Genomic DNA, 26172 nt, shown 5'->3' with positions numbered 1-26172 from the left:
AGCAGCAATAGAATAATCTTATAAAAGTTGCGGACGGAAAGAAAATCTCGTGGTTAAATAATAAAATACTATAATCGCCAAATTTTGCAATATTTTTTTCGACAAATGATAACAAAAACTGGTATCACATACTCTCTCTCCCTGTGTGTGTGTGTGTGTCTGTGACTCTGTGCTACAGTATGACGTCAATAGCGCAACCGCTTGGCCCACGCACCCAGTGTGCCTGCGCCAGGGAATCTTCTAGCGAAAAGCGGAAATCCATTTTTCGGTTCAATAAAGTGCTATTGTTACAAATTATTGAGCAACATTTTGGTGGTGTCGGTTGGAAGACCGAAAGAAAGTTTCACTGTTTGCTGAAAGCAAGTGATTGTACGTTAAAATAGGGAACTACTTTGTATGCGGCACGCGGAGGAGTACAGTAGCGAACTACAGTAGCTCGAGATAAAAGACTCGAACAAGGGCGTAGGCAACGGGAGTTGCGAGAAGATGGAGGACTGCGGATGTGCGGTCGTGAATTGTGCGGCGATGAAGGTAAGTGGATTCTATGATTCTATCACCCAAATCTAGCCGTAGTCCGACCATCGCCAATGAGAAGTTTAAATCCGTTCTTAGGCGAATTCTTCATTTAACATTGCTTGTTGCCTTCCTTTGTTTTAGTGAGAGTTTTCACGGAAGGATAAATACTGAAGTGCATAAGAAGTCAGATAACAGTGCGTTATACATTTCAGAGTGCAGATTTTTACAATAAAAAGCATCAATTGCCTTGAAAGATTATCAACCTTTTTTGGGTATCGCGTAATTTTGTCAAGAGAAATTTTTAAGGAGAGAGAGACAATGAATAGCTCGTACTTTGCATGCAGAGATGTGTGTCGCACGATACGTACTTTCACTAAGAAAATAAAACAAGAAATTCATAATGACGAACTGGTGATTGGCCCTATTGAGTTTCTAATGCTACGTTTTGTACACTGTAATTTATTCTTTTCGATCTTTAATACTCGTATTGGGAATACATCGTGACTTCCACGCTATGTTTTATCATCTGGAGCCGCACTCACAGATGTGAAATCGGCGGATGAAAAGACAAAAATTACGACAAGCACTTAAAGGACTGGAGTGTATGCGGAACTCCCCCAAATGGGAGCTTCCCGGCCAACAATGCCATACGATTATTTCATTTCTTTATGTGTGTGTGTGTGTGTGTGTGTGCGCGCGCTTTTTATACAAATGTGAGCGCTATAACACTGGAGACTAACTTCCTCCGAAAGAGGGCGTAGTGGGTGGATATAAAATATAAAAAATACACTCATAGACTGATGCTGCCGTAAAAATAGCATGCATAAACCGTGCTGTACCTTCATTCACATTCGTTTTGGCTGTAGTAAATAGGAGATAATGCGTGGGGAGTGGAAGAAGCAAGCCTGCTTCCCGATATAAACTGTTGCAAGCAGAAGATCTACAGGCAGATACTGATGCCAAACCTGTTTTTGTGCTTTGTATCAAGCTCTTACGAATGGTCAGTAATGATATCAATATTTTGTCTTATCTCCATGCACGCTATGCAAACCGTGAAATATATGGCATTGGGTACTTCCCTATATACGATTTACTAGGGTTGCTTCCTGTCCCATTCGTATAGGGACTGTGGGAAGAATGATTACTGAAATACCCCTGTGGACGTTGCAATTAGTCTTAATTCTTGTGCTCTTGATTCCTATGGGAATGATATATAGGAGCTATAGTATATTCCTAGATTCCTCACTTGATGCACTTTGTGAAACTTTTTAAATGGGGTTTTATGAATAGTTCGTGAATATTTTCAAGCATCTGCGAATTCAGGTTTTTCAGCAATTTCATTGTACTCCTCCATGAATCAACCATACGTGTGACAATTTATGCTATCATTTGTTCAGTATCCATTGTTAGTCCTGGTTCTTGTGCCCCCGCCCCGTTACGAACCACACACCCAAACTCACTTGATAAATATTTTAAGGTGGGATACTAAATAGTTTTGTAAGGAGTCTCCTTTGTAGACGTATTTTCTCAGAATTCTGCCAGTGAACAGAAATCTGCCTCATGCTTTACGTTTTAGTGTGAGTGTGTTCTGTTTGAATGTCAGGAAAAGCTTCAGTTTAGTAAATATGTGCTGTTAAAGAGATACTTCACCATATACAATCTGCACCAAATGGCAGCTAATATCCCATGCATCCGCCATCTTACTTTTTTTTCCGGCCATCTTGTGTACTCTTGCTTTGACCATGTTGCGTGTTGTTCTTTCTGATTTTTTCCAGTATTTTCTTTCCATCCGCCATCTTACTTTTTTCCGGCCATCTTGTGTTCTCTTGCTTTGACCATGTTGCGTGTTCTTCTTTCTGATTTTTACCAGTATTTTCTTTCCAATTTTTCTATGGTTTATTATTTTGCTGCACTCAATCTTCATAGCTTTAGTGTTTGGCTTGTTTGTTCTCAATTCAACAATCTTGTTGTCGTCTCTTATTGAAAAGTTCTGTAATTTTTGGAGTTTGTCATGTCATTTATACTAGTTCTCTAAGAGTTTTTGATTGTATTATGATATTTTCTTCCCACTTTATAGACATTTCCAACAACTATAACTGTTCAAGTACATCTTTCTCTCTCACCTCCCCCCACCCAGTTCGCTGCCAACAAGCTTACTGCTCAGGGTTGTTGCAATACATATATGTGGTGTCCTTCAAACTGTTAGAATTGTGGTACCTCAATGATAATTATTTCCATAGTCCTGTGTGTTTTTCATATACTTTTCAATCCTATTGGGTTTAATAATTTTTTTGATTACTTAACAAGCTATAGTTGATTTTACTTTCTGTGGATTATTTGTTCACTGATACGAAATATAGTTTAGTACTTATGCTTGATACATAGTCTAAAATTTTTGGGGATGTAAAGTTGCCTCTGTCCATCATTAAACCTGATTTTGTTTGTCAACTTTGAGCTGATTGTCTTTGCAGTCTGCTGCACTCAGCCAAAATTTTCAACAGTGTTACAAGTTTCCAGAATGAGATTTTCACTCTGCAGCGGAGTGTGCGCTGATATGAAACTTCCTGGCAGATTAAAACTGTGTGCCCGACCGAGACTCGAACTCGGGACCTTCGCCTTTCGCGGCATTGCAAGCTTGCAAGCACTTGCCCGCGAAAGGCAAAGGTCCCGAGTTCGAGTCTCGGTCGGGCACACAGTTTTAATCTGCCAGGAAGTTTCAGTGTTACAAGTGTTTACTTGGTCGTATTCCATGTGTCCACGTGGAATGAGTTTTGGGGGTATTGTGAAATAGGCTAGCTCACATTTTTTTACTTTGGATAGATCTATGCTTTTTTCCCCTCTTCCGGTCATATTATCCAAATTATTGTGAGCCAGACAGACAGAAATAATGATCTCACATTAGTGCATTCTGAAATTATGGATGTTCTTGAAAACTTGAGAACGTAGGCTTCTTTATACTAAAGATATCTCCCCCTCCCTACAGTATACAGAACATTCCAGTATCACTGTGTTACGGCATTTCTGTTCTAAAAAAAAATAACTGGAAGTGTCTTATTTAGAAAGACTTGCCATATAAGAAATAGATACAATATTCTGTGTTGTATTTTACAGTGTGGAGTACTGAGATGGCAGAAGGATGGTGTTGGTTGAAGGTTCAGATGGTTTCCCAAGTCAGGTCTGTATTAATTAGAGTAATGTAACGTAACCTTAACTTGTGATGAAACTCACTTGTTTTGTAAAAGAAAACTGATTAAAACATAGTACTAGATCATATGTAAGACAACTGTATTTGGGAAATAAACAAGAAAAATTGGATCAATCTGTTTACTTTGATTTCAATGCTGTTCATTTACTTTCCTATCCTGATCCTCCACATTGAGGCCTAATTTGCAATGTTTATTATAATAATGTCTTGTCACTTCGTCACCAGGTTTCCCTTCTAACTACATCGTGTCAGCCCTGTTACCATGATAACTCTTCGAATTTTCTGATGGCGGTATCCAGGCTTCTCAAGACTTTTGAGCTAGAACATCAGCTTTTATTCTCATTTACTTGACATCTGAGTTAAAAGGTACATATGCGAAATAAGTATCGTACGCTTGCTCAAGCTAATTTTTAGTAAAAGCTATCCATTTGTAGTGCCAGTTTTAATATATTTGTTCTATTGGATGTTCTCATGTGCAGCTTGAGCAATACATAAATTTTGCTTGCATCAGATTGACATATGTTACAGAACTGAAATTGTGTGGTCTCATAATTTTATGTTGAAGGTTTGAAAAGTCAACCGTTATGATTTAATCACAATTATGGTGCCATATTGTACCATGAAGATGGTGGAAAATGAAGGGACTTTATTGAAATTAAAATTTGATATGGGCTAGGCCGTTATGCTGCTGTGATTTACTTATTAAATAATGTTCATAATGATTGTATTTTGTTCTGTTCCATTGGAATATTAACTCTTGTCGAGGAGACTATCAGTCAGCTTGTTAAGATTTTAGTTTGAATCTTGATTTATATTTCGAATCTAATAGGTTAGTTTCTGTGGATGAAAACTGTGAAGTTTAGAACTATTTCACTAAGGTACCTTTCTGTTGATATTAATGAGTGGGTGACTGTTGTGACAGCTATGTTTAGGATTTGATCAAGACTGGTATTCCAGCAACCAGTAGACTACATGTCCCCGACTGAGATGGGTCTTATTTTGTCACTGCATGTATAAAACAAAGTTAAATTCTTTTTGCATGTAATAGATGTATCATTCAAAGCAGTAGTTCAGTTTGAATAGAGATGTAGAACACATAAACTTTGAACCAATGTTAGACCATATTATGATGGTTGCCTTTAAAAATTGATTTCCATTTATATGACTGCTGCATATCACTTGCAAATTCACTTTAGCTCAAATAAAGAAAAAAAGCATTTTTTGAGAATCTTATTTGCAGTATTTTGGTTTTAAGGTTATCACTTGTAGACATTGGGTGAAAACTGCTTTCTTAGAGCATTGTCATTAGCAGTGTTCTCATAAAGTACTGGTAGCTGTGTTTCTTGGCATAGCTGATATTTGGGCATAATATCAGTACAAGTTGTGAAAGCTTTCTGTTTTCTACCAGATAATAATACCTATTTACCTACCCCAAGGGAGAGGCAGATAGAAGCAGCATAGTTGAGGCTTAGGCTTGATACCAACAGATGTGATGGAAGCTTTCTCTTTTTTGTGCATGTTAATAATCGCCAATTACATATACTGAAGCATAGGCAGATATAATGCCCGAATGCTGGCCCAGAGTTTTTGTAGCTTTGATGATGACAGTGCAGTTACTGTATTGCTCATAATTGAACTTCTGATGGTGGCTGGCAAAGAGTAGTCAGTTGTCTGCACACCATAGTAATTGCTGTTGTCATACTTTATCGGGTTGTGTACTGTTCCTTTACAGGACTACGTGGTGTGTGTAGAATTTGTACGTGAGATATTGTAGATCTATTAGTGAAGTTAGCAAAACTCTGGGTTTATGGCACACTGTTAGAGAAGCAAAGATATATTGGTTGCAGGAGACCATTGGTTGGCTTCAATATTAATTCGTAGCATGCAGTTACAAAAAGGTTCTGTATGTTAGCTGCTGCAGTTTGTCACTACTTGGTAGTATAGAATTGGAAGGCAAGCATGATATTGCATTTAAGTGCATTTATGGGTTAGTCCTCTATGTAATGTCTTTCCACTTATGACGATGTGTGCATTGGCAGGCTGCTAGTAGGTACTGGAAATTGCCTCTTGTTAAGTACAGCATGCATATCATTCATTACATCTCCTACACTTTTTGATTGGTTGATATACTTTTCCTTAATGGAACAATGTTGCTCCATACAATGAGCTACACATATGGTTCACTTGTCATACATCAGCTGTCATATTGGTTTTAGATTTCCGTGTTAACATTTTTTGGTTTATTAATAGTGGAGTTAACTGTTGTCAGTTAATGTGAATCTTGTGCGTCAACAACTGTTTGTTTGGTGCAGTGGACTGGTGGCATATCGAGTGCTGCTATTAGCCCGTGGCTGCTTATGGAGTGCAGTCTGCCTATTGGATGTCGAGTGATCAGAATGGATACGCCAGTACATCTCTTCTGGGGATGCAGTAGTGCCTGCAGCTACCTATGAGGCGCTGTCAGTGGACAGCAGACCAGTTCGAGGGACCCACCTGAACTGTCTGTCATTCCGATTTGGGGTACAGCAAGGACAACGGAAGCCCTGTGCCACACTTGGGGTTAAATCCATCCAGCAGCTGCTCTTCAAACAGAACTTGGTGACACTGCCAACTCCTTTGCAACCAGGGCCTTTAAAATATCCTGACAGCCTATTTGCGGGATGCCTTCGCACCCGCGATAATTTTTCTAAGGGTGCATTCAGTGTGCAGGTGCTCTGGCCTCAGTATATGTCCAGGTTGTAGATAGCCTGAGAGCCTTCTTAACAGGACATACAAGAGCCAATATGGGTGTTGTCAGATTAGCAACTATTCAGATCATGGGACTCTAATTATGCTAGAGTACCAGAGTAATTTACTTTTATGGAATGTAGTATACTGAGTACAGAGCATCAGTTCATTTGGTAATGAACCCAGCCATCATTCTGGGCAAATAACTTGTCAGAGTCACATTTTTTGTGAGAGAACTATTCTCATACTTAATACTCTTTACTAAGTAAATGTAAAGTGGGCCGTACTTGATTTAAAGAAACTTGACATCACTGCAGGGATAGTTTAGATATCTATTACTGTTCTGCAGTACAGAATGGTATATTTTATACCACTTATTCTCTACTCATACAGTTTTTACTATTTGCCTTTAAAATATGTTCCTGGCAAGTTGTAGACACATCCATTTTAAGTGTTATTAAAAGGGCTCTTTTATCATTGGGGTACAGTTAACCAATGACTGTTCAACTAGTAATGTGCTGTTGTGCAAGAAGTAGCTTTATAATGAAATCACAGGGCAAAGGCAGCTGCCCTGCATGTGGGTCACAGATGGATGGAGGCTCTTTATGTCCAGGTAGTACTGTTGACATGGCAGCGTGATGGCGATTCGTTAGCCCCAGCTGCTGTTCTACACGTGGTGCAAGATTTGCTGGGGGGGCTGATAGCTGTTATTCTTGTGGGTGGCAGCAACCTGGATCGTTCAGTGCTATCAGCCCATAGACAGCACATCTCGTGAGTGGTGACCATCCTGGTGGCTGTTCTGTACATCTGGCACCTTCGGTTTTCTGCCATGTCGGTCTGCTCGCAGGGTGTAAGCAATTGAACTGCATGATGTTAGAACACTGTCATACTATAACTATTCTACGTTCCAGTACAATATTTTTTTGTACCTTTCTTTTCTTCAACCTATCATTTTTAAAGCTCATGTTGAAAGATAAAATTTTGAAATTTTTTTTTAGGAAGTTGAATGTTATTAGAAAGTCACTGATCACTATGTTCTTGAATACACGCAAAATTAAAATTTACCCATTTTTCTATTATTGGGTACATTTAAGCTGACTACCACTTCAGTGGCAAGGCACTACTGTACCTAATATCTTTATTTACAATGCAATGTTGGGCTACCTGCAGTCCTGCTCACAGGGCACAGGCGTATCTAGTTTCTGGGACACTGAGAGGAAGAGCAACCCAACGGCAGCTGTGCTCGTGCTGCAGGATTGGGTTGGTGACCTCTTTACTAATATGGTGCTGGAGGCTGCTCAGCGTACAGCGCATTAGAGGGTAGGCACTTTTTGTGATGAGTGCTTGGTTTTTTGGGAGCCAGTAAGCTGCTAATAGAAAGCTGTATTTGATTAAAAGCTGTTTGAAAGCTGAGTGTAAGATATCAGTACTTTTGGCAGATAATCTAATTTCATTTTACGCATTTAACTAGTCAATGGATTCAGTAAGATAACGTATGGTATAACTAGTCTCTCTGTACTGACATATTTCATAACCTTTGAAAAAGTAATACATTCCACTGAGTTTTTAGATATCTTGAACTTTACATTGAGTATAATGTAGTTCTGTACCACTTTCTCTTCAATTCGTTATTTTTATTGCTTTCTCTAAGAGTTTTCCATTTTCACAACAGAGCCATAAAACATTCCTTTTATGTCCTGAGAAAGTATGACATTGAGGCAATTAAATTAGAACCATATTCATTTTTATATCATTGGGGCTGAGCTAAACATTTTGACTGTTTAAATACCGTGGCTCTGTTGCACAAGCGGTATCTTTATTTGCAATGCCATGTTTGGCTACCTGCAGTTCCGTCCTGCTGGTGGAACACAGATGGATGGAAGTTCATATGTCCAGGTTGACACAGTGGCAGATCTGCTCATCATGAAAGATTGGCCCCCAGCTGCCGATCTACTCACGGTGCAAGATCATCTAGGCGGCCTCTTTGCTAACAGGGTATCGTTAACCCTATGATGGCTCATGTCTTGCTCATCAACGTCTTGGTGGCATGTCTCTTTGGGCACAGACGCTCCAGAGGCTGCTCTTCTCGTGGTGTTTGAACTTTCTGCGCGTGGGTCAGAATGAGAATGGTGACTGCTGACCAGCCGGCGTCTGCACTCCGTTCTGGCACAGGCAGCCTTGCAACGACCATGTGCAGTGGTACATGCAGGAATATATATTGTAATAGCATTTATCTCTTAGTTTATCTTTTTTACTATTATCTATAAAGATATAAAATGTTTCAGTTTTAAAAAGATCAATTTTTAATATAATAATAATTCCTTAGATATCTATGTCTTTGAGTGCATTAAAATTGATAATGTATTTAGACTTCTAACACTGGGATTTAGTTAAACCAATAGATACTTCACTGCATGATGAATTATTAACCTCAGCGACCCACCTGTTCGTGATGAAGGTTGGCTAATCAGCTATCTTAATAGTTACGTGCCACTAGCTCAACGACAAGTGTGCTCCTGTGGCAGTGTCATCACAGTGACGTCTCTTCTTTTGGGGACCACTATTCCAGATTCTGCCCATCTTGTGTTGATTAAGAGGGCTTCTCAGCTCATGATCACAACAAGGGTAGCTTTGTTTTTGCTAGGGGAGCAGTTGGGTCGATTTCGGCTTTATTGACAGTGTACTGTCCATCCTTCATTTGTACAATGCATGGTAATGGCAGCCTGGCAGTAGTCCTGGTTGTAAGGTGCTGCCTGCTGCTTGCAGCTTGCCTCAGGGAGTGAGATTTACCTCATAGCTGCTCTTCACGCGAGGCATAGTGGATTTGACAGAAGCTTGTTGGCTCAACACCTGCACTGTTCAGAGGGTGGTGATTGCAGTTCAGCTCGTCGGGTACCACAAGCTTCTTCCTGGGATGTCGTTAGACTGGTAGTGTATTGGCATGGTTGTCTGCGTAGTTGCTACTCTGTGTTTTATGAAATGCTGTCTGTGTTCTGAATACAGGTTATTATAATATTAATGTTAGCAGCTATTTACATTCCATGATTGACCCAATGTTGGATTTAAACTCTTAGGAAAGCTAGCATAGTATTTTTGTAGGAAATTTAAGAGAAAAGCTACAATGTAGCATGAGCTGTTTACATATATTTTACTACATTCAAGTAAGGGTTTTTTTTTTGTACCACTAATTCTTCAGTCAGTTGCTATTGCTGTGGTTTTGATACATTAAGACTATAACCGATGTACTGTCACGAAAGTAGTATCATTATTTGCGTTGCAGCTTGGGCTGTTTGTAGTCCTACGTGCAGGGCTCATTTGGATGCCCTGCTCGTAGGACAAAGATGTTTAAAAATTCCTTTGTCTAGGTCATATAGTAGCAGATCTGCTCACGGTGATTGAGAAGCCCAGTGACCTCTATTTGTGGGAAAAGGTGGCCCAAGCAAGTGGAGTGCAATCAATGCATTGACAGTTCTGTGCAGAATTGTCATGTTGGTAGCATGTCTCATCTAGGGATGCAGCCATTCCAGAGGCTGCATTCCAGTGGCAGTGAATAGCAAGACGACAACTCTCTTCATGGGCCGCAGAAAGGGATATTGCAGCTTTCCGTCCAGCACCTGCTCTACATCTGAGAACAGGCAGCCAGGCTCCAACCCTGATCGTGTGGTACTGTTTGCTGTTAAATGCTGTTACCATCTTGGTTGCTGCTCTGAACCTGAGGCCTGTTGGGTTTAGTAGAAGTTCGTCGGGCCAACATCTGCTCTGCTCAGAGGGTGGCAGTGGCTACTCATTGGGCACAAGCAACTGATCTGCTCAATGTGGGATTGTGCTAATCCGGTATTGTAGCTGTATAACTGACTATTTATTGCTGTGGAAGTAGATACGACTATTCGAGACTTAGTTATTTTATTTTTATTCTGTTCTCAGCTCATAGGGGCCAGTTTTGTAGCATGCTGAAATCAGTAAGCAACATATAATGGAATGCAGTGCATGTCCTTGCTATAGAGCATCAGTCTGTTACACGTCTTCATTTTATGCAATGATCCCATCAGGTAAAAACTTGATTCACATGTTGTGAGGGACTTGTGTTGTGCACCTCTTAGTAACGTGTATGCAAGCCCTATTGCACAACTTTTAAAAAATTGTGGCTACAGTGCTTGGATAGCTTGGATACTTGTTAACTACATTATATCCCAGTACAGTGTATTTTGATAGCAAATACCCTTCAGTTGATTGTTTTTGCTATTTTCCTTTAGAACATTCTGATTTTAGACACAGCAATTTTCAATATTATAAAGTATTGTCATAATTTCTCAGATTATTATGCCACTGAGAGCATTACAATTAAAAATATGTGCATTCTTTTATTATTTGGTGTTCAGTTAAGCCAGTAGCAGTTACACTATTGAGGCTACAACCAGTATTGTTTGCAATGCAATATTGGGTTACCTGTAATCCTGCTTGTGGGAGACAGGTGGCTGCATACTGGATGAAATTCTTATGCTCGTGTCAATTAGATGACAGCTAAATTCTGGTTGTATGGTTCTGTCTGCTGCATGGTAGCTTGCCTCAGGGAATCGGATCATTGTAGCTTCTCTTAATCTGAGGCACAGTGGATTTGTCAGGAGCTCATTAGGATAACATCTGCCCTGCTCAGGGGGTAATTTTGCTGCTAAGGTTGTGGGATACCATAAGCTGATTGGCATACCCAAGAGATGCTGTGAGACTGGTAGTGCATTTACATGGCTGTTTCCCTAGTATCTGCTCAGGATTTAATGAAATTCTGTTTATTATAAATTTAGGTTATTAATCACCTTGTATGTTTAATTTTAAGGATTATTACCAATGATATTAGTGTTAGCAGTTATTCACAATTTTTGAGAGAACCGAAATTGCACCTAAACTATAAGGAAAAGCCAACATTTGTCTTTCGCAGCAGGGCAAAAAGAAATTGACAACATTGTGTAGACTATTCCGATATCTTTAACTATTCTACTTGCCGATGAGATTTATTTTTACATCTCTTTTCTTCAGCCTCATCATTTTTACTGACTTCTGTAGGAATATATTTTGTGGTTTTGCAGATATTTTACATCCAGTACAAGGTATTCATTCACCATATCGTTAGTGAATACAAATGAAAATCGATTCATCCATTTATCGTTGTAACTCATTCACTATGATGACCTGTTAATAAGGTAGTGTCTAGAAGCAGTATCATTATTTGCAGTGTGGTTTTGGGCTGCCTGTAATCCTACATGTAGGGCTTGTATCAGTGTCCTACTTGTAGGGCACACATGTTTGGAAGTTCCTATGTCCAGGTCGTATGGTGGCAGACCTATTTGTGGTGACATGCTGTACAAGGCCGTGTGGGTGACATCTTAGCTAAGGTGTGGTGCTGTGGTGTGTGGCAGCTCACTTCGGGGCCCGATCATCGATCTTGGATGTGAGGTGTGGTGGGTTTGGTAGCAGCTCAGTGGCCACCATCATCGGATCGGCTCATTCGTGGAATGGTGTTGTCTAAAATTGGATTTGTGTACACTATCATAATACCACAGTACTTTTGGAGCTTGGCAGGTAACCCCCATTATTTTAGGCAATTATCTTGTTAATGGTGAACATCTAAACATTTTATAAGGGATCCAGTGTTGTACCTTATTTCTTAGTAAGATGTATATATAGTAGGATTTTTCTAAATCATGGCTACATTGCATGAATTGTGTAGATATTTTTTAAGTGTACTACATTTCTTTATAGTTCATTTTAATGGCACTTATCCTCTGATCAATCTGAATTTTCTTAGTTTCCTAGACAGCCATTTCAAATTTTTGTTGTGATTTTGTGGATTGCTGTTTCGTTGAATGCATTAGAACTAAAAACTATCCCATCCTCTTGTCATTTGGGTTCTATTGAGCCATGCAATGGTCTGCCTGCAGTCATGCTTGAAGGGCCCATCTGGAAGCCCAGCTCCTGGGATAGAGATATATGGAGGTTCTTATGTCCAGGCCAACACAGCTACTCATGTTGAGTGATCACCCTCAGTGACCAGTCTGCCTGGTACGGAGTTTGGCTAAATAGCTACATAGCTGACTAGGTGCTGTTAGCACAGTGGCAGTTCTTCATGTGATGCAGTGTCATCACTGTGGCATCTCTCCTTGTGGCGGGCCATTCCAGAGGCTGTCCTTCCTGTTAAGTTTGAATTCCAACACAGCAGTTCTGCTTGGGGTCACAACAACCTCTGTGGAAATTCTGCTGCAGCAGCACTTGGCGAGTGACTGCTCCCCTTGTGACAGCTGCCGTGCTGGCGACTGCTCGACCCACGCATGTGCTGTTTGTTGGTTTGGTAGGAGCTCGTAAGGCCAATATCTGCACAGCTCAGAAGATTGTGGCTGCTCAGCTGATTCGCCACCATCCACTAATCTGCTCACTCTTGTGAGGGCGCCATCTGGTATTTTAGTTGTCCTGCATACAACTGTGGTTGATCCATGTACTTTTTGGTGGTGAGTTGTTAGTTTGTAGCATGTGGCAGGTAATAATGTACCTTCTGTTTTAAGCATTGACTTCCTTAATGGTAGATCCTATTTCCAATATATGAGAGTCCAAGTGTTGTACCTTATTTCAGAATTTTTATGAATTATGACTTCATTAAGGTTTTTTTAACTTATCCTTGAAACAGTCTGGTTTTTTGGATTTTCCTTAAAAATATTTTTTTTTGTTTTAGACAACTGTTTCAAAATGTATTGAAATATCTTGGAGTATGTCATTAAGTGTATAAAATTAAAAGTGTATCCATTTTGTTATTGGGATCAGTTAGGCAACGCAAAGTTAAGGTACCTTCAGTCATGTTTGAAGGGCCCAGCGCGAAGCCTAGGTCATGGGATGCAGATGTATGTAGGTTCCTATGTCCAGATCAACGTGGTGACAGCTACTTGAGGTGAATGATTGGCCTCAGTGATTGGTCTGCTGCTGGTAGAGGTTAGCTATGGAGCTGCATAGCTAGTGGGATGCTGTTATCATTGTGCCAGTGCTTCACCGGATGCACTGTCATCGCGGTGGCATCCCGTCTGATGGGATGGTGCATTCTGGAGGCTGCCCTTCTTGTGGTGTTCGAAATCCAAGATAGCATCACTGCTCGGGGTCCTGGCAACGACGGCGTGACGAGCTTGCTACAAAACCACTCACCTCAGTGACTGTTCCGCTCGTGGAGGCTGTTGTGCTGGTGGATGCTCCACTCACGGGCAGTGCTGTGTTGGCAGCTGCTCCGGTCACTGGCACTGGTGATTGACCAACTTGTGAGCAGTGCCATGCTAAGAACTATGGCTTGTGGGCCGCTGTGTTGGCCACTGTATGTCTCACAGGCACTGCTGTGCTGATTGCTCATTTCTTGGGTGACGGTGACTGCTCAGTTCGAGGGCTCTGCCGCGCTGGTGACTGCTCAGTTCGAGGGCTCTGCCACTCTGGTGACTGCTCGGTTCACGGGCTCTGCCGTGCTGGTGACTGCTCGGTTCACGGGCTCTGCCGTGCTGGTGACTGCTCGGTTCGTGGGCTCTGCCGTGCTGGCAACTGCTCCGCTCGCGAACCCTGCTGTGTTGGCGGCTGCTCGGCTCGCGGGTGCTGCCGTGCTGGCGACTGCTCGGCTCACGGGCGCTGCCATGCTGGCGACTGCTCGGCTCGCGGGTGCTGCCGTGCTGGCAACTGCTCGGCTCGCGGGCGCTGCCGTGCTGGCGACTGCTCGGCTCGCGGGCGCTGCCGTGCTGGCGACTGCTCGGCTCGCAGGCGCTGCCGTGCTGGCGACTGCTCGGCTCGCGGGTGCTGCCGTGCTGGCGACTGCTCAGCTCGCGGGCACTGCCGTGCTGGCGACTGCTTGGCTCGCAGTTTGTGAGTTTGGTGGGGGCTTGTGAGGCCAACATTTGTACCACTCAGAAGGTGGCAGCTGCCCTGCACTTTGGCCGTCATCAACTGATCCACTCAGTTGTGGGATGGAGCCATTAGGTATTTTAGCAGCCCTGAATACAACTATGCTAGTTATTGTGTTCTTTTTTTCTGTAAGTTGTTAGTTTGTAGAGCATGATGGCTTACACACCTTGATTGTAGGCAATGACTTCTTTAATGGTATACACCTATTAGCATTTTGTGAGACCATTTGTTATGCTTAATCTTTTAATGAGCTGTAAATATGGTAGTGTTGTTCTAAATTGTGGCTTCAGTAATGGTTTGTTACCATTAAGGACCCCTCAATCAATCCGAATTTTTTGAATTTCCTTAAAAAATAGTTCTTATTTGAAAGAACAGTTTGTAATTGTATTGAAACATATAGGAATATTATGCCATTAAGGGCATTAAGTTAAAATCATGCGTATTATTCTATCATTGGGCGGAGGGGTTCAGTTGAGCAATGCGATGTTGGGGAACAGGCAGTCATTCATGAGGGGCACAGCATGAAGCCCAGGTTGTGGGATGCAGATGTATGTAGGTTCCTGTGTTTAGGTCGACAAGGTGACAGCATCACCGAGCAGTCTGCTTCTATTGGATGCTGACTAAGCAGCTGCATAGCCAGTTCGCTGCTGTTACCCCAGTGGCGATTCTTCACCTGACACTGTCTCTGCAGCACCATACATGATAGCTGGAGGCTACTCTTCTTATGATGTTTGATTTCGAAGATAGTGTCTCTGCTTGAGGATCTTGATGACTATGGGGCAGCAATTTTGCTGCAACAGCCCTCGGGACACTGCAACGCTGGCGATTGTGCAGCTCGTGGGCGCTGCCGTGCTGACAACTGCGCAGATTGTGATGCGCTGCCATCCTGGACACTGCTCCATTTGTGGGTGCTGCCGTTCTGGCCACTGCTTCATTTATGCGCCCTGCCGTGCTGGCGACTGCTCCACTCGTGGGCCCTGCCGTGCTAGCGACTGCTCGGCTCGCGGTCCCTGCCGTGCTGGCGACTGCTCGGCTCGCGGTCCCTGCCGTGCTGGCGACTGCTCGGCTCGCGGTCCCTGCCGTGCTGGCGACTGCTCGGCTCGCGGTCCCTGCCGTGCTGGCGACTGCTCGGCTCGCGGTCCCTGCCATGCTGGCGACTGCTCGGCTCGCGGTCCCTGCCGTGCTGGCGACTGCTCGGCTCGCGGTCCCTGCCGTGCTGGCGACTGCTCGGCTCGCGAGTGCTGGCGAATGCTCGGCTCGCGCGCACTGCCGTGTTGGCGACTGCTCGGCTCGCAGCCGCTGCCGTGTTGGCGACTGCTCGGCTCGCAGCCGCTGCCGTGTTGGCGACTGCTCGGCTCGCAGCCGCTGCCGTGTTGGCGACTGCTCGGCTCGCAGCCGCTGCCGTGTTGGCGACTGCTCGGCTCGCAGCCGCTGCCGTGTTGGCGACTGCTCGGCTCGCAGCCGCTGCCGTGTTGGCGACTGCTCGGCTCGCAGCCGCTGCCGTGTTGGCGACTGCTCGGCTCGCAGCCGCTGCCGTGTTGGCGACTGCTCGGCTCGCAGCCGCTGCCGTGTTGGCGACTGCTCGGCTCGCAGCCGCTGCCGTGTTGGCGACTGCTCCACTCGCGGGCGCTGTCGTGCTGCCACATTTATTTTAGGTAGCAGTCTTGTTAATGGTCGACACCTATTCACATTGAGTAAGTGACCCAGTGTTGTTTCTTACCTGATAGAAATGCACAAGTTTTTCTTTAAAAGTAGTTTTTTTGTTTTTGGGAGGGCAGTTTATATAATTTTATTGGAACTTAATTTTAAAATTGTTCCCGTTCTTCTGTCATTCTATTAAGTTATGTGATGTTGGAATACATGAAGTTGCTCTTGAGAGCCTAAGTTGGAAACCCAACTCGTAGGTTTCAGACATATGGAGCGATAATGTGAATGTTACACTCCAGTTATTTAAAATGAGTGGTAATATTTACTCACAACATATGGGCTGTTGGCTGCTGTACCCAGTGCAGGGTGTCATATTGGCATCTGCTCTGCTCCTTGGCAGCTGTATGCTCCTTGGCCCTGTTTACGGTTCAGCTGTCCCACTTGGGTGTAAAGGGGGGAGGGTTGTGCTGTCTTGCAGGTTACTTCCCTACACACCAACACTGTCATCCAGGCAACTGCTCCTCTCCACGGGTGCACTCGTGCTGTCATCGACTCCACTCATGGTTCTCGAGTTTGGTAGGTGCTCGTCAGATGAACATCAGCTGTGTTGAGAGGCTGGACAGCTGCCCAACTTGGTGGCCATATCAACTGATCTGCTCACCCTTGGGAGCCATCTGGTATTGTAGCTATCCTGCAAGCAAGTTAATGTCCTGCCTTTCTTACCTCGTAGAGTGTAATTTGTAACCCACTTTTATTTTAGACAATAATCTTTTTAATCAGTAACCCACATTGTTATTTAATAATAGGTCCCAGTATTGTTGAAAATTTTTTCTATATGTATTGTAGGATTGCGTGGTTTGTTGATTTTAACAGTACAAGTTATTCAGAGTTTTTAAAATGTACCTTAAGAAATACAATTCCTCTCTTTTAGGCAGCCAAAACATCTCTCATAAGCATTCGTTTGAAATTTTATTGTAATGTTTTGGACTACTGTGATAGAGTATATTACAATGAAAAATGTGTCCGTTCTTATATCATTGGCGTTCAGTTAAGTCATTCAATATTGACTACCCAATATTGAGTCAGTCAATATTGACTACTCAATATTGAGTGAGTCAATATTGAGTGGAGCAGTCAATATTGCCTGCTTCGCTCACGGGCACTGGCAACTGCTCCGCTCGTGGGTGCTGCCATGCTGGACTGCTCCGCTTGCGGGCGCTGCCGTGCTGGCGACTGCTCCGCTTGCGGGCGCTGCCGTGCTGGCGACTGCTCCGCTCGCGGGCACTGCCGTGCTGGCGACTGCTCCGCCTGTGGGCACCACCATGCTGCTAGCTGCTCTGCCTGCGTATACCATCGCGCTGCCGGCTTCTCCGCTTTTGGAGGATGCCGTGCTGCCGACTGCTCCGCCCGTGGCCACCGCTGTGCTACCGACTGCTCCGGTCGTGGCCTCTGCCGCGCATCCAACTGATCCACTCGCGTTCACCGCCTCAGTGCCGACTGATCAGCTCGCGGACACCGCTGCGCTGCCGACTGATCAGCTCGGGAACACCGCCGCGCTGCCGACTGATCCTCTCGTAGACACCGCCGCGCTGCTGACAGATCCTCTCGTTGACACCGCCGCGCTGCTGACATATCCGCTTGCGGACACTGCCGAACTTGCATCTACTCCCGTCACATGGCCTGTCAACAGCTCCACTCGCGGGGAGCTGTCATGCTTCTGTCTGCTCAACTTCGTGTGGTCTACTGTGCGTCTGGTCAGCTCCTTGGGGGGCCATTGTCGTCGTGTCTGATTATCTCCACAGGAGGCTGTCTTGCTGGCATCGGCTCAGTACGCGGTATTTTGGGTTCGGTAGATGCTTGTCAGGCCAACAACTGCTCTGCTCAGAGAGTGATGGCTGGACAACTCTGTCGCCATATCAACTCATCAGCTTGCTCTTGGAATGTTGCCGTCAGATATTGTATCTGCCCTGCAAGCAGGTTAATGACCTGGTAAGTCACTTTATTTCGGGCAATGATCAGTTAAATGGTTAATCTCTATTCACATTTAATTAGAGACCCATTAGTGACATTATCTTTTAGTATTGTGTGATTTTTCTAGGACTTTGCTTCATTGCGTAGTTTGTTGATTTTAATGGCACCAGTCAATTAGTCCAACAGTTTTTTAAATTTTCCTTAAAAAATAATTTTTTCAGCTGTGGGCAGTAGTTAGAAATTTTATTGTCATGATGTAGATTATTATAAAGAGCATTGAAATTAAAGAAATTAAAGATTCTTCTATCACTGGGATTCATTTAAGCCATGCAGTGTTGGGCTACCTAATGTCATGCTTGAGGGCCCCAGATGGGATCCAAACTCAGGGATTCAGACATATGGAGCAGTTGCTCAAGTTGTCAAAAATGAATGATATATTTACCACAACATGTTTTGGGACTGCATTATCAGATAATCAAATGGTTAAAGCTATGTCATTAGGAACTATCAAAACTAAAAATCCAGTAACAAACATGCCTTTTCAAACATTTAAATCTCTTCTGTGAATGTTTCTTTTTTTTGCATAGCCTTCTCATGAAGGTCAGTTACAAGCAGAGCTTTGTGAGATGGTTAAGTGAGAAAATGAGATATTCAAAGAAGAGCTTTATTTGTTTAATATGGCATGTTTGCTTGTAGTGTGTTAGTTTGATGGTGTCTATGGGATAGCAATGTTAAACTCTTGATAACAGGATATATAAGCTTGAAACATATTGTGGTAAATATAACTTGTAAGATGTATGGAAGTTTCTATGTCCAGGTCAGCACGGTGACACCTACTTGTGGAGAACGATTGCCCTTAGCGACCAGTCTCCTGACAGTGGTGGTTGTCTAAGTTGCTGCATTGCTGGTTGGGTGCTGTTAGCACAATGGCAGTTCTTCACCTGATCGGCTATTGTCGCTGTGGCATCCCCATTATGGGAAAGAGTGTTCCTAAAGCTGTGCTTCTTGTGGTTTTCCAACTCCAAGCCAGCAGCTCCGCTCATATGATACAGCTGTGATGGGTGGCAATCCTGCTAGGAGAGCACTCATGAATCAGTGCTCCACTCCCGGTATCCACGGTGCTACTGACTGCTCTGCTCTGGGGAGCCATGGTGCTGTCGACCGCTCCGCTCATGGCAGCCATGGTGCTGTCGACGGCTCTGCTCGTGGGAGCTGTGTTACTGTCGGCCGCTCCGCTCGTGGGAGCCGTAGAGCTGTCGACTGCTCCGATCGTGGGAGCAGTGTTGCTGTCGGCCGCTCCGCTCGTGGGAGCCGTGGTGCTGTCGGCTGCTCCGCTCGTGGGAGCCGTGGTGCTGTCGGCTGCTCCGCTCGTGGGAGCCGTGGTGCTGTCGGCTGCTCCGCTCGTGGGAGCCGTGGTGCTGTCAGCTGCTCCGCTCGTGGGAGCCGTGGTGCTGTCGACTGCTCCGCTCGTGGGAGCCGTGGTGCTGTCGACTGCTCCGCCCGTGGGAGCCGTAGTGCTGTCGACCACTCCGATCGTGGGAGTCGTGGTGCTGTCAACCGCTCTGCTCGTGGGAGCCGTGGTGCTGTCGGCCGCTCCGTTCATGGGAGCCGTGGTGCTAGCAACTGCTCTGCTCGTGGGAGCTGTGACGCTATCAACTGCTCTGCCCAGGGAATCCATCGTCCTGGTTGATGCTCCACTCGTGGGGGCTATTGACTGCTTCATTTGTGAGGGCTATCTTACAGGTGACTTTGCTACACACCAGTACTGTTGTCCAAGCCATGACCTTGTGGTAGTTGTCATTCTGGTTACAGTTCTACTTGTGGTGGCAGTTTGCTGGCGACTATTCTACTCATAGGCCCATTTCTGATGGTGATTGCTGCTCAAGGATACTGACAACATTGCAATGATTAACAACTTCCTTTCAGATATGGGGACCAATATTGAACTGTAGATCTTGTTGACTGCATTTTCCATAGTTGCACTACTTGATCTTTCCAAAACATAAAATGCTTCTGAGTGTTAAGATTCAACTTGATTGATGTGATCCAGAATGCTGTGTCTGACACCGAATAGTGTTTTAAAAGCATAGAATATTTTTAAAGCATACTTGTTTGAGGCCATAAGAGGTTGAAAACATTAAATTTGTTGTTATCTTAGTTGTGGAACTTTGGACATCATTATGTGTTAAGGAGTTTGAGTGTGAGGCCAGTATTGCATTCCACTCCCTGGAAGTATGGTGCAGTTTGCAGTTCACTGTGGATTTAGGATGTGAATTTCTTGTTGTGCAATGCACTGAAGAACTTGATTGTAGGAGATTTACTCTGTTGTGTACTGCGTGGTACAGTTCAGACCTTAATTGTAATGTCTGGCAGACCATGGGCATTTTGTGCCTTGTACACAGTGTTTCAGTATGTTATGATGTCCTTTGCAACTTTGCCTATCAACTTGGGTGCTGACATTGTGCAAAGTGGAATGCAGCTGATTCTCCACTAGTCTCCAATCATTGGTCAGTTGGACCACTGCTAATTCAGTATTTGGTTGTAGCAGCTGTAGCCACTCGCAACCACATGCCTCAGTCTCTCTGCTCTGCAGGTGTTTTTTTATACAAAAGAGTGTATTGAAGTTTAGGCCCCTTGCTGCAGTTTAATATGCTTTTCAGTTTTGGCTGCTGTGGATCTCTTATCAGATGCTGTGCGTTGTCTCTTAATCTATGTGCTAGGCTGGGGCTGTTATCACCACTGTCTGATTGATGCAACAACTGCTCGTACCATCCCATGTCCCAGTGTTATATTTGTTAGTAAATTGTCAAAGTCATTGTTTTTTAAGTGTTTGTGTAGTGTTGTGGTGTTTCCTACAGTTACAGGTGCTTCAGTTTCCTGTGGTGAAATTTGCATTGGTTGTCAAACGTACTCGTGTTTTTTTTTAGATATCAATTTCTTTTGTGCATTTATCCAAGAGGTCATAGGTTTGCATGTGCAGTAATTCAGCAACTGTGGGACGAGGAGAGTGACCAGTTAATACAAATTTAGTTCCAGGAAACAAAAACAGCCATAATTGGTTCTTTGGATAATCATATAGAACTGTTAAACAGGGGATGTCAAACCATTTATCAAAAATTCACCAGATACAGACAGTTGAGTCTGACTGACCACTCAGCCAGCCCAATCCGTTCGATTGGTCCATCTCTGAATGGATTCCTTATATGGTCATACCTATATGCTGTGTTCAAGTTTCAGTTTACCGGGACCACAACCAAGACCACAGACAAGTATGTTTTGTAAGCTATGTGCATGCGCTCTAGAATGTTTACCTTGTTAATATTTTGGTTGTACCGTGATTAGCTGCTCTATCTCCATGTCGTTCAACGCAGAAGTGCCCAGCTTATTTTTTTTTTTTTTTTTTTTCCTGGAGGTATCCAGGATTTGTCAAATTGGTCATGGAGATGTCCAAGGTACATCCAGGGATCATCGCACTATATGTCGCCGAGGTGGCTGGATTTCACTGCCACATTCATAACAGAGGTGTCAGGATTTGTCACAGAGGTATCTGTTGTTTGTCGTGGAAGTGTCCATGATTCATTGCACCATTCATCACAGAGGGGTCCTGTTCATTGTGGAGATGTCCAGGATTTGTCCCGGAGCTGTCCGGGTTTTGTCGCAGACGTGTCCCGGATTCATCGTGGGGGTGTCTGGGATTCGTTGCATTGTTTATTGTGGAGGCAGCCGAGATTCATTGCATTGCTCATTGTGGAGGTGTCTGGTATTTGTCGTGGAAGTGTTCTCCAGGACTCGATGCGGAGATGTCTGGGATTCGTCGCGGGACTCGATGCGGAGGTGTCCGGCATTTGTTGCGGAGACATCCAGCATTCGTCACGGAGATGTCTGGGATTCATCGTGGAGGTATCCAGGAGTCGTGGAGATGTCCATGACTCGTCGTGGAAATGTCCGATCTGCGATTCATCGTGGAGTGTCCAGCAGAATTCATCACAGAGGTGTCACGGATTTACTGGCAGAGGTATCTCGGTTCCGTCTCATCGTTCGTTGTGGAGGTGTCCGGGTTTCGTCTCATCGTTCTTCGCGGAGGTGTCCGGGTTTCGTCTCATCGTTCTTCGCGGAGGTGTCCGGGTTTCGTCTCATCGTTCTACGCGGAGGTGTCCGGGTTTTGTTTCATCGTTCGTCGCGGAGGTGTGGGGGTTTCGTCGCGGAGGTGTGGGGGTTTCGTCGCGGAGGTGTCCGGGTTTCATCGCGGAGGTGTCCGGGTTTCATCGCGGAGGTGTCGGGGTTTCGTCTCATCGTTCGTCGCGGAGGTATCCGGGTTTCGTCTCATCGTTCGTCGCGGAGGTGTCCGGGTTTCGTCTCATCGTTCGTCGCGGAGCTGTCCGGGTTTCGTCTCATCGTTCGTCGCGGAGCTGCCGGGTTTCGTCTCATCGTTCGTCGCGGAGGGGGGGGTCTTGCTTTCGTCATTGGTTTTTCTAATTACATATCATTGTGGTGTCCTAAGATTTTCTTAACATGCATGATAGAGGTGTTGTAAGATTTTTTGGCATCCATCAGATGTGTCACAAGTCATAGCATATCCCTGGTGCACAATGAGCTGAAAGGACACCACATGGAAATTCCTATAGTATTATTTGTGCATCATGGAGGAGATAGCGATTTGGTGCATATGGTACCAAATAGATGCCTGTCAGTTGACACATTACAGAGTGTCCAGTTCAGATTGTACAATAAATTTATCCATAGTTCACAGCTTGTACAATAAATTTGTCCATAGTTCATATTACCATGCACCATGTTCACTTTTATGGCTGGCTGCCTAAGTTACAGACCAGTATGGTTTATTGTCTTATTCCTTATGGAGATGTTCATTGACTGTCTCTATATTAATTGGGAATTTTTTGTGATTCTAGTCTGTCATATGCTTATATGTAACTGGTGTCTCCTGCTTTAGACACACAATTGAGACCTTGTCTTTCAAAAATTAGAACTTGATCCATGTGAAGGTACAACATTGACATACAAAGGTTAGCTTGTGTGCCACAGTGATGTCTCAGTTCTTTTTACCATTTTCTGTAGTGCATAATGTGAATAGTGAAATATTTGGTTTTGTGTAATTGGCTCAAAGCAGGTAAGACTACATATGGTATTTAATGATGTATACTTAACATTTGGTGTTGCCTTTTTTTGTGCTGGTTGATTTAGTCACCTGTTGTATAAAAATTACATTTACTGGCAGAAATATCCCAGTAAAGCTGTGGATTTAACTCTTGATATTGGACTGCTCTTAAGAGGTTGTATGGAACAAAATTGCAGTATATATCTGTTATTATTTCTTTTCATTATGGCCTAACTACTTCTTCATTAGAGCAGATGTATCCTAAGAAATTCAGAAGCTGTATCACTGAAATCAAAGAGATGTGAGAGTTCATTCTGACACACAAGTGCAGTTGGATTTTTTTTTAAATTTATTTATTGATGTTAGCAGATTCATCACAGATAATCAGCGCATTTTTTACGCCAAAGACATAAACTTCCTTTTCAAATGTTTTTATGTACACACACTGTATTACTTTGAAGCAGGTCTCAATTCTGCATCACATACTTACTTGTCAACATGACTGCAGGAACAAGGTGTGTGTGACATGCCCCCCCCCCCCCCCCCCCCAACACTAAAACAATTCCACTCATGCATTCCTTTCTGGGTCTTCCAATTTGCATGCAGTCTTTTATTGTGATCGTCAGTCTAAAATTTTCACTGAGTACTGCATTAGTTTGATTATTTATCACTTCTTTGGATTGATGCAGTTCTCTCACCAGATTCTCATAAAGAAAACTGCACTTAAGTGAGATATGGGGGCAGTCACCCACTTGTAATGAAATGACCTAATTAAATTCCACAATTGACTGTGCAACTAGTACTGGACTTCCATCATTTCATTAAATTTCACAGTTCATGAGAAAGGTCTTCCTGGATAACAAGTCATCTCTCAATAACAGTTGAATTCTAGAAATGTTTTACAAAGAATGCAGTTGTGAATGATTAATCAAAACCTAACATACTGAAACATAGTTGATACCAAAATATTAATTTGCTGTCACATTGTTTTTAGGCAGCAATTGGCAAGTATATATAGAGCATTACTTGCTATGGTCCTATATGTAGTCTTACAGTCATGTGTGTTTATACCGATATTGTAATACATACTTATTTCACAGTTAATGTAATCTTTATTAGTGATATTATTTCCTTGTTCATCTCTGTAATTCATATAGATTTGGAAATGGTGATAAGTCAGGTCCTTATTTTTTGAAGAATAATTTAAGCATTGCTCTATAATCAGGAAACTTACTACTTTAAATCAGTATAGATCAATGTTCTAGCAAGATTTTTTAAAGTAGGATCAACATTTTAGAGCACCTAATACTATGAAGTTTCATGTACCAAATTCTTTTGTAAAATAAATGTTCCTCAACAAAACTATGCTACATCTGTCAGTACATTATAGAAAAATTGCCTGAATAATAATACTCAGGTAAACTGAAATAATTGTAATATTTACTAGGTAATTGATATCCAAAAGTAAACTAAAAAATTGAAAACAAAGCATTTATTTACTTTAGGAATGATACCAGAGCAAATGGAGGTCCTACACTTTTCATACATTCTTTGTTCTTATGATTGGTGACAAAGCTATTATCAGTGATGTTATTGCTCTAATGTGGTTGAAAAGTTGCATTGCTCCATGCCATAAACTTATTAGTGTTGCTTGTGAACCTTTCATTGCAGTTCCTAGTGTGAGTGTCCCATTAAAAATTCCTTCTGTCACTTCCACCTTCAAAATAGAGAAACACTTCCATCAGTTCTCATTTCAGCTTATATAAGTTACTTAAACTGTGTGTGAGAGACTTATGGGCACTCAACACTGAGGTTATCAGCGCACCAAAGTGGAAATTTGTATCCATGTCTTATCTTTTGATTCACATGTAATGAAAATTAACTTTAACTCTCAACTACTAAATTCTTTTTATTTTATTTATTTATTTTGAGAGAGTGTGTCTTTCTCGAGTATCTGAAGTTAAACACCAGGATGGATTCATAATATGCCTCGCTCAAACATGAATTTGGTTTAGTTTATGAAATTCTTCTCATTGAACATTTGATGAGTTGTGTAAATAAATCACATATTAAGTACATAACTAATTGCTTTGGTGTCTTTACCATTTGTTAATATTCAGTGCAGAGTATGAACACCATTATAGCATAGAATCATAGTTTTTTTTATAACATTGGTTGGTTGCATGAGAGTTGGTAATGATAGTTCTGTTTCTATACTACTTTGTGAGACAGCGCACCATCTTGAATTTCTGTATGGATAATACATTAAACTGAACGTCTTCAATGGAATTTGTGCTTACATATTAATAAAACTATTGTAATCAAAGTCAGTCTTTGCATAAGCGAAATAAAGATTATATACCAGTGCTCTGGTTGAAATCCAGTCAGCAGTTTCTTCCTCATTTTAGATACTTCTTGCTTAAATTAGAACATCTTGTGGAACCTTTTGTGATCAGTTCTTATCAGCCCTTCAGTACTATAACCACAACTCTATTTCATGTTTGCGATTATTTTATGTTTCAATTGAAGATCACACTGCACAACAGTAATTTGTTGTGTATCGGCACTGTGGGAAACATATTTCTCCATTATGGGAAACCCATTGCTCCATAAATCTAATAAATTGTCAATAACTGGCAAGTGTCAGCAGTGTCATGGCAATATTTTTAATCCTTTATTACTTGATGTTTAGTATATGATGGTTGTTAGTATATAGATTATTTCCTTTGCCGAGAAAACAAGATAATGAGGGTTGAAGTATTTCCAGTGTTTTCTATTTATCAAAAAAATAAGTAATGTATGAATAAAAATAAATGCTAATAAAGGAATAACATTTTCTAAATCTGTCTACTGTTGTATTCCATGCATTCTTTATCTAGTTCCTATGTTTCCTGTCCACCTGGAAATGTTTACACAGCTTTATAGGAACTGAAATGTAGTGAGGACTTCTAGAAAATTGGAACATACCAAAGAAATTGAATTTACTGGAATAGTTGAGGGATTCTGAGACTGGGGAAAATTGAACTGTCTCGTAATGGAAAGATGTGTACTGAGTAATTTAGTTGCAACTTTCTCT

The 26172-nt window shown here is 42.8% G+C and overlaps 2 protein-coding genes and 1 long non-coding RNA gene across 15 annotated transcripts; 2 read left to right on the top strand and 1 right to left on the bottom strand.

The window, feature by feature from the left end:
- The first annotated feature begins 240 nt into the window (after positions 1-240).
- LOC126092409 (uncharacterized) lies at positions 241-3831 on the top strand. The gene is made up of 2 exons (XR_007521331.1): positions 241-531; positions 3628-3831. It is a non-coding gene; the product is annotated as an uncharacterized LOC126092409 (long non-coding RNA).
- Positions 3832-15347: 11516 nt separating this feature from the next.
- LOC126092679 (antifreeze protein Maxi-like) lies at positions 15348-17333 on the bottom strand. The gene is made up of 2 exons (XM_049908401.1): positions 17167-17333; positions 15348-15999 (listed from the first exon to the last, which is right to left on the bottom strand). The coding sequence occupies exons 1-2, from the start codon at positions 17331-17333 to the stop codon at positions 15348-15350; spliced, it is 819 nt and encodes a 272-aa protein (XP_049764358.1).
- Positions 17334-17399: 66 nt separating this feature from the next.
- Positions 17400-25938, top strand: LOC126092408 (uncharacterized). Of its 13 annotated transcripts, none has more exons than XM_049907994.1 (3): positions 17400-22029; positions 22098-22321; positions 22390-25938. In XM_049907994.1, exons 1-3 carry the CDS (start codon positions 21458-21460, stop codon positions 22512-22514), a joined length of 921 nt encoding a protein of 306 aa, XP_049763951.1. In that variant the 5' UTR covers positions 17400-21457; the 3' UTR covers positions 22515-25938. The 13 variants fall into 13 exon arrangements, with proteins under 13 accessions (XP_049763951.1, XP_049763950.1, XP_049763947.1 ...); XM_049907993.1 differs by having other exon boundaries at positions 17410-22029; positions 22098-22253; positions 22322-25938; XM_049907990.1 differs by having other exon boundaries at positions 17410-22063; positions 22098-22287; positions 22322-25938.
- The last annotated feature ends 234 nt before the right edge of the window (positions 25939-26172 follow it).

Source organism: Schistocerca cancellata, chromosome 7 (assembly GCF_023864275.1).
Source record: "Schistocerca cancellata isolate TAMUIC-IGC-003103 chromosome 7, iqSchCanc2.1, whole genome shotgun sequence".
Taxonomy (NCBI): Eukaryota; Metazoa; Arthropoda; class Insecta; order Orthoptera; family Acrididae; genus Schistocerca; species Schistocerca cancellata.
The sequence above is the reverse complement of the archived record's forward strand: the minus strand, read 5'-3'. Positions and strand labels throughout refer to the sequence as shown.